This window comes from Saccostrea cucullata, unplaced genomic scaffold (genome assembly GCF_032062105.1).
Source record: "Saccostrea cucullata isolate Sc308-1 unplaced genomic scaffold, CSIRO_AGI_Scuc_v1 ctg438, whole genome shotgun sequence".
Lineage (NCBI taxonomy): Eukaryota > Metazoa > Mollusca > Bivalvia > Ostreida > Ostreidae > Saccostrea > Saccostrea cuccullata.
Genome location: NW_026935125.1, coordinates 204508 through 212583, shown reverse-complemented (window position 1 = coordinate 212583; position 8076 = coordinate 204508). Strand labels below are relative to the sequence as shown.

General features: G+C 36.0%; 1 protein-coding gene across 1 annotated transcript; it reads left to right on the top strand.

Annotated features, from left to right (window-relative positions):
* Nucleotides 1-1897: 1897 nt before the first annotated feature.
* Nucleotides 1898-3726, top strand: LOC134241948 (nucleolin-like). Its single transcript, XM_062723958.1, has 3 exons — nt 1898-2058; nt 2273-2306; nt 2827-3726. The coding sequence occupies exons 1-3, from the start codon at nt 1975-1977 to the stop codon at nt 3492-3494; spliced, it is 786 nt and encodes a 261-aa protein (XP_062579942.1). The 5' UTR covers nt 1898-1974; the 3' UTR covers nt 3495-3726.
* The last annotated feature ends 4350 nt before the right edge of the window (nt 3727-8076 follow it).

Sequence of the window (8076 nt, the reverse complement as noted above, 5' to 3'; positions counted from 1 at the left end):
TTTCCCAACATTCCCTTTACTACTGAAAATGTTCATCGAAAGGTTGGTTGCCCAGCCCCCCCCCCCCCTTCTTACCACAGTAAAGTGATATCAAGGAAATGTAGTATTTCCTGAAAGCTGAAGCACAACCATTCTGAAAGTGTGGCCAAGTCTTATGTTTTATTACATGTTGGTCAAAAAATTTTGTCTTGAAGCATGCCATACTCTTAGTATCATAATGTAAAAGATGAAAATAACAAATAGGATGTGATCAATCTTTTTATCCAGTTAACGAAGCGAATAACGACCAGGAAATAAACCTGATCTTAGGAAACGCCAGATGTTAGATCAGGAGACTGAGAGGAGTAAGCATCCCTCTTTCGACAGGTCGCACCTGCTTTGAGTCTAATGTATTGATCGTGTAGACAGAGGAGTACACCGTAACTAAATTTAGTATAAAAAGTAGTTTGAAATATGTCAGACAAAAGAGGATCCAACGACAGATTTATTTACGACCAAGGTCTTTATAACGACTATATAGACTTTGTGAAAAGTTGACTGTAAACGGGGTTGATGAAATCTGCATCATCAACTTATTTATCTGTACCTTGCATCGGTTTATAAGCGATCTCCATACATGCACACATTATCCCATGTTTCCACTTATTTGTAATGTTCTGGGATATGATATACACAACGAACTAGACAATTGATCCTTATATATTAATGCCGGTATTTATGTGTAACATAGAAATGTAACTAAATATGAAATCTGGGAATATCCGGGAAATTGACATGCTAAGGCCCTTTATCTTTCACATTTTGTTGTTAAACACTTCACTTTCAAAGAGTATTCATAGAGAAAACCGTTGAAAGTGAAATAGATAATCAACCTTTTCGTTGTTATTTCTCAATATTATACATTTATTGACTGAGTTCGAGGGCAACATTAGTTTTGTCGGACCCAAGAATCAAACTGTCTGCCTGAGCCCGTTAGGCCGAAGGCAGACAGTTTGGTTCGAGGGTCCGACAAAACGCATTTTGCCCGAGAACTCTGTCAATAAATGTTTTATTATACCTTTCATTTTATTTTATTTTTTTGACATACATGTATTTTGTACTGTATTCCGTGATGTAACATCAGGTCTGTTACTGTTTAACACCAACGAATGAAAATGAGATTAAGCTCCGCCCATTCTGTGACGTAAGCGGTCCAACATCTCTCCGAGCGGTCCAACATCTCGCTCAGCGGTCCAACATCGATTCTTTTATGCCCGCTCAGCAAAACATTAAAAATATTAGACTTTTTCTCGTATAGATTTATATAGGAACAAATTTTTAAAGGTATAACAATTTACATTTCACTGAATCTAGTCAAGGAGCTATTCTATAGTCAAGGAGCTATTCAACATCCAAAATGTTACTTATAATACTGTTTTTTGTGTTTGAACGAGAAGAGGGTTTTCATTGAATGCCTGACGTTCTTTTACCTTTTAATTTTTTATGTACAAATGTTTACTGGGTTGTTGCACATTTCTCAAATTTTGTCTTACTTCCTTAAAATTTGAAATTTATAACAAGGAAATATTGAATAATGCACAAAATTACATTGTTTGTCAGATAACCGCTCTTTTATTTTAATATTCAGAAGGAAATGGTCATATCTGAATCCTTTTCAGTGACTGTTAAATATATTGTATCACATTTAAGCAATAAAAAATGGAAAAAGATTTTATAAAGCTTTTCCCACCGTTGCACAATGTTTGACACCCGCTTTTGAATAGAGTTGACTTATTGCACGCAATGTATGTATAAAACTTGACGTGTTATTTCGGCTGCAGATGTAAGATTAAATTTCTCCCTTCGGTTAAAGGTATACCCAAAAACTAGTCACGCAAAAACACAAAAGGGTTTTGATACAGACTTTGACTTTCTCTTAATTTTTCACCATTACCAATTTACACAAGCAAACGTTACCTTGTTCAGCTTGTAAATATGGCGAGAGAACATTTTCTGTCCTATTCTTTCATCCTTGGACTCCTTTTGGTATTTAATGGAGCTGAAGGGCTTCATTTGAGGGTAAGTAGAACCAGTTCTAGGCTACTATTATATTTTGTCTTAAAAAAATGTGTGGTTAATAATGCCAATGAAAATCAAGTTAAGGTACTGGGAATAATGTAAGGAATATTCTATCCTCTGCCAAATTCCATTCACTTTTCCTACTGGTCTGTGTTGTGTTTGAGCTGTGATGTATGTGCCTTTTCTCTTACATTGAATTTCTTTCTTTGTATAGGGGAGGTACGATGGACTTCAAGAAAGAACGTATCGTACGTATTTTCTCGACAAATTAATTTTTTTATGTTCTGTCTTTCTACATATCCATCTTTAGGTTAACTTACTTAATTCTTCTTGAAAAATGGGGGCCATAATCTGTGTAAAAATACTGTATTTAACGTTGCCTATTTATTGAATATTGTTTATCCACTCCTCATGCACGGATTTAGAGGGGGGTCGTGGGGATGGGGGTGTTCCGCCCCCCCCCCCCCCTAGAATTTGCAGAGTTACTACATTTATCTTGGATATGGTTAAGTTGGTATGAAAAGTCATAGGTATGAATAGGTATGAAGAAGATTTGGAAGTCAACGACTACCATCCCCCACCCGAAATAGGATTTCCACGCTTTGGTCAGATAAAATTGTTTTTGGCTTGTCAACAAATCTCTGGGTTGGATGTTTTTTTTCACTGGAGTGGACCCCCCTGTCTGGAAAAACTTCCTTGATCCGCGCCTGACTCCTGGTATTGTAAGGAGTGTATACATATATACAGCCTATTTTTTTCCGTTTTTAGAACCAGGGAAGGAGTCCAGTCAGCCATCATTAGAGGACTTCCTACGACTAGTTTCTCGTGAAACCGAAAAACACAATGACAAACAAAAATGGCGAAATCTGAGAATCCTTGGGGAACAAGAAAGGGAATTTGAGAAAAACGATGACAACGATGACGTATTCGACGAAAATTTAGAAGATAACAACGATGAAATCCCTGAACTGGATGTAAGACACTTTAGACACCAAGATATGGAGAATGAGAATGATGACTGGGAGAAAAAATCTGGGGAAGTAGGAAATAAAAGCAAGAGAAATGACAACGACGATGGTAAGGAAGACGATGACGACAATGAGGATGACAAGGAAGAGTTGGAGGAGGAAAAAGAAGAAGACAGTATAGATACGAAGAGGGAAATGACAGATAATAAAGGGAAAGGAAAGAAGAAGGCGGTGAAGGAAAATACCGAGGAAGTCAATGAAGAAGATAAAGAAAATGACGAGGAAAATGAAGGTGATGACGGCGATGACGATGGACATAAAGAGGTAGACCAAGGAGAAGGTGGATACAAAAGAAGAGGTAACGGAGATAATGCGAAACTGAAGCTCCTCGATGATTTGATTCGTGAGCTGAAGGCACCGGAACCAAGCCAAAGAGAAGATAAAGTGTGTGACGGCTACTGTCTGTAGTCGGACTGTCAGAGGAAACACATTATACGTTCACAACTTTTGCTTAGTCCTTAAAAATTCTAAGTTTTCTTTATTTTATCTCTCCTTTAATTGCTCCTCTTCTTTGTTTTATAGGAATTATACTTAAGATTTTCCTGCATTATACTGGCGTATTAAATTCAATTTTAATGTGAAGATCGTACTTAATTCAAAAGAATATCTGCACTTTCAAATGTTTGTATACCACTGTAGTTCATTGATTTTCATTAAATGTAGCTGAATTTCTTTTGTCATCATTTTTTTTTTACATAAAATATATTAAGGAAGGCAGATATATGCAATCAATTATATACAATTATGGCTTTTCTATCAAGTCCATCGTGTTTTATTTTCAATTTCAAATGAACCTTTTTTATAAAGCTTTCATACATCTGATTATGATTAAAAATGGCAAAATTTTATACTACATATCTTAAGGATAACCTAAATTAAATTATTTGAATTGAACATATTTGATTGAACAAAGTCAAAAGGATCGGACACAAGTTCAGTAAGTTAGATAGTCTTCTCCTAATACAACATTTTGTAAAATTGAATTACATGTATTTCGTTTTAATATTTTTTAATGCAAAAAAAAAAAATTCTACTTTTCTTCAGCATTAGGGGCATGAGCGTCGGAAGGAAATTGAAAGTGGGAAGGGGGGCTAACCGAAAGTGGGGGGTGGGGGCTAAACCAACAAAAAAGGTAAATCCCAATTTTCAATGCCTATATAATGTCTATTTTTGTAAAAATAGGGGGGGAGCCCCACGGTTCCGACGCCTATGAAAGATTAACAGTACTTTTCTGAAAGTGCAAGGATGTGTCAATCAAATGAGTCCCGAAATTTAGAATCTTCTTATGTGGAAGCATCCTGGGGTAGTGTATATTCTTAATTGTTCAAATCATGACCCCAAGGGGTAGTCCAGGGCCACAATAGGGAATCAAAATTTTACATAGAAATATATAGGAAAAAATCTTTAAAAATCTTCTTCGCAAGAACCAGTGGGCCAGGATAGCTGAAGCTTATGTGGAAGCATCCTGGGGTAGTGTATATTCTAAATTGTTAAAATCATGACCCCCAGGGATAGGGCGGGGTCATAATAGAGAATCCAAGTTTTACATAGAAATATATTAAAAAAATCTATAAAAATCTTCTCAAGAATGAGTGGGCAAGGATAGCTGAAACTTATGTGGAAGCATCCTGGGGTAGAGTAGATTCTAATTTGTAAAAATCATGACCCCAGGGGTAGGGCAGGGCCACAATGGGGAATCCAAGTTTTTACATAGAAATACCTGTATATAGGAAAAATATTTTTAAAAATATCTTCTTCTCAAAACCAGTGGGCCAGGAAAGCTGAAACTTATATGGAAGCATCCTGGGGTAGTGTATATTCTTAATTGTTCAAATCATGACCCCCAGGGGTAGGACAGGGCCACAATGGGGAATCCAAGTTTTACATAGAAATATATAGAAAAATATGTAAAAATCTTTTTCTCAAGAAAAAGTGGGCCAGGATAGCTGAAGCTTATGTGGAAGCATCCTGGGGTAGAATAGATTCTAAATTGTTAAATCATGACCCCCCAGGGGTAGGGCAGGGCCACAATGGGGAATCCAAGTTTTACATAGAAATATATAGGAAAAATCTTTAAAAATTTTCTTCTGAAGAATCAGCGGGCCAGGATAGCTGAAGCTTACGTGGAAGCATCCTGGGGTAGAGTAGATTCTTAATTGTTAAAAACATGACACCTGGGGGTAGGGCAGGGCCACAATAGGGAATCCAAGGTTTACATGGAAATACATAGGAAAAATCTTCTTCTCAAGAACTACTGGGCCATAAAAGCTGACACTTATGTGGAAGCATCCTAGGGTAGTGTAGATTTTAAATTGTTAAATTGTTAAAATCATGACCCCCAGGGGTAGGGTGCGGCCACAATAGGGAATCCAAGTTTTATACAGAAATACATAGGAAAAATCTTCTTCTCAAGAACTAACGGGCCATAAAAGCTGGCACTTATGTGGAAGCATCCTGGGGTAGTGTAGATTCTAAATTGTTAAAATCATGACCCGGTAGGGCAGGGCCACAATAGGGAATCCAAGTTTTACATAGAAATTTATAGGACAAATCTTCTTCTCAAGAACTACTGGGCCATAAAAGCTGACACTTATGTAGAAGCATCCTGGGGTAGTATAGATTCTAAATTGTTAAATTGTTAAAAACATGACCCCCCGGGATAGGGCGGGGCCAAGATAGGGAATCCAAGTTTTATATAGAAATATAAAGGAAAAATTTTCTTCTCAAGAACCAGTGGGCCAGGAAAGCTGAAACTTTGGTGGAAACATCTTGGGGTAGTGTAGATTCTAAATTGTTCAAATCATGACCCCGTAATGGGGGAGGGTTAGAGGGCCACAATAGATATCAAAGAAGAGGGTAAATCTGGTAAAGAACTGCTTCACCAAAGTTACTCAAGTGAGCGATGTGGCCCATGGGCCTCTTGTTTTTCTACTTATAGGCATCAACTCAAAATTGTTAATATTCATTTGAAGAAAGCAACAAAGTTGCATATGGAAATAATAATTTTGCACTCATTGCAGTAAAACACTGCGAGATGAATTGATATCTCACAATGATTTTAGAAAATTTTGATCAGCTGAGTCTATTGGAACGCCATACATCCAATGATGTACATACAGTGAAACCTGTCTTATCTGACATTGACTGGGAGATAATTTAAATTTTGTGTCAGAATAGACAGGGTGCCAAATTGTACAGTGTAAAAATATAGGAAAATAGATTAAATCCTCTTAAAATGAATTAAATTTAATGTAATTTCACAGGATCTTATTATATATTGCCATTTTCTTAACAGTTTTACTTTTATCCTGACATTCATAATATTTTCAAGCAAAACTGGACTTTGTCAATCAGTTATAATTCATTGGGAAGCGGGATCATTTATTGTTTTGTTCAAATAACTTTGCCACTTTACAGTTTAAATATATAGGTAATCAAAGATTACGAAGTCATCTCGACAAATGTTAAGTTTCAATGCAAATCTTATATCATATTTTCTTAACAGTTGGTTTTTATTCATGACAATTTATTCAAGGGCTCTGTTTAATTAGGCTTAAAATTATTGGGGATAATCTGTTCCAAAAACTTTCACTTTCATCTGGTAAATGTGGGTCACATCCAGCATCCGAAGTAAGTTTCAATTGTCCATCCTTAGATGCATCATCCAAGCAAGTTTGGTCCAGGTAGGGCTTATAGTTACTTGGGAATGGACCTGCTCTAAAAAAATTTAACCTGGTCACTCATCTGGAAAATTTAGGACACATCCAGCATCTGAAGCAAGTCTGGTAGTGTCCATCTCTAGATGCATCATCCATGCAAGTTTGGTCTGGGTAGGGCTTATAGTTACTTGGGAATGGACCTGCTCCAAAAACTTTAACCTGGTCACTCATCTGGAAATTGTAGGTCACATCCAGCATCCGAAGCAAGTCTGGTAGTGTCCATCCCTAGATGTATCATCCATGCAAGTTTGGTCTGGATAAGGCTTATAGTTACTTGGGAATGGACCTGCTCCAAAAACTTTAACCTGGTCACTCATTTGGAAATTGTAGGTCACATCCAGCATCCGAAACAAGTCTGGTACTGTCCATCCCTAGAGGCATTATCCATGCAAGTTTGGTCTGGGTACGGCTTATAGTTACTTGGGAATGGACCTGCTCCAAAAACTTTTACTGGGTCACTCATCTGGAAAATGTAGCTCACATCCAGCATCCGAAGCAAGTCTGGTAGTGTCCATCCCTAGATACATCATCCATGCAAGTTTGGTCTGGGTACGGCTTATAGTTAGTTGGGAATGGATCTGCTCCAAAAAGTTTAACCGGGACACCAACACCAACGCCAACACCGGGCATATAGCATAAGCTCTGTCAAGGTGAGCTAAAAATGGAAAATAGTAAATGGGAAAGAAATTTAACTTTGGAATTCACATTGCACATGTGTCAGTCGGATTAGACAGTTAACACCAAAACTTCTCCTCTGCTTTTTAAGGGCTTGGAACCTTCTGCTTGAAATAAAATGTAAATGTTATTTCAAACAGGCAGCATTAAAAGTTTTGTGCCTTTTTTCTTTGCAACTTTTTTTCTCTTTTTCTTTTTTTTTGGCTTTTTTTTTTTTGTGTTGTTTTTATTTTTTTTTTTTTTTTTTTTTTTTTTTTTTTTTTTTTTTTTTTTTTTTTTTTTTGTTTTTGTTTTTTTTTTTTTTTTTTTTTTTTTTTTTTTGTTTTTTTTTTTTTTGTTTTGTTTTTTTTTTTTGTTTTTTGGGCACAAAACTTGCCAATGAGATTAAATAATTTCACATTTACAATTCACAATTTCACATCAACAATTCACAACTTCACTTTAACAATTCACAATTGCATTAAAAAATCATGATATTTTAACATTTCAAATTATGATTTAATTAACATGAACAAAATCACAATTTAACATTGACCAATTACAATTAATATTTTTAGAGGCAAATCAATATCTTGCATTTTCAAATGCAATTAATA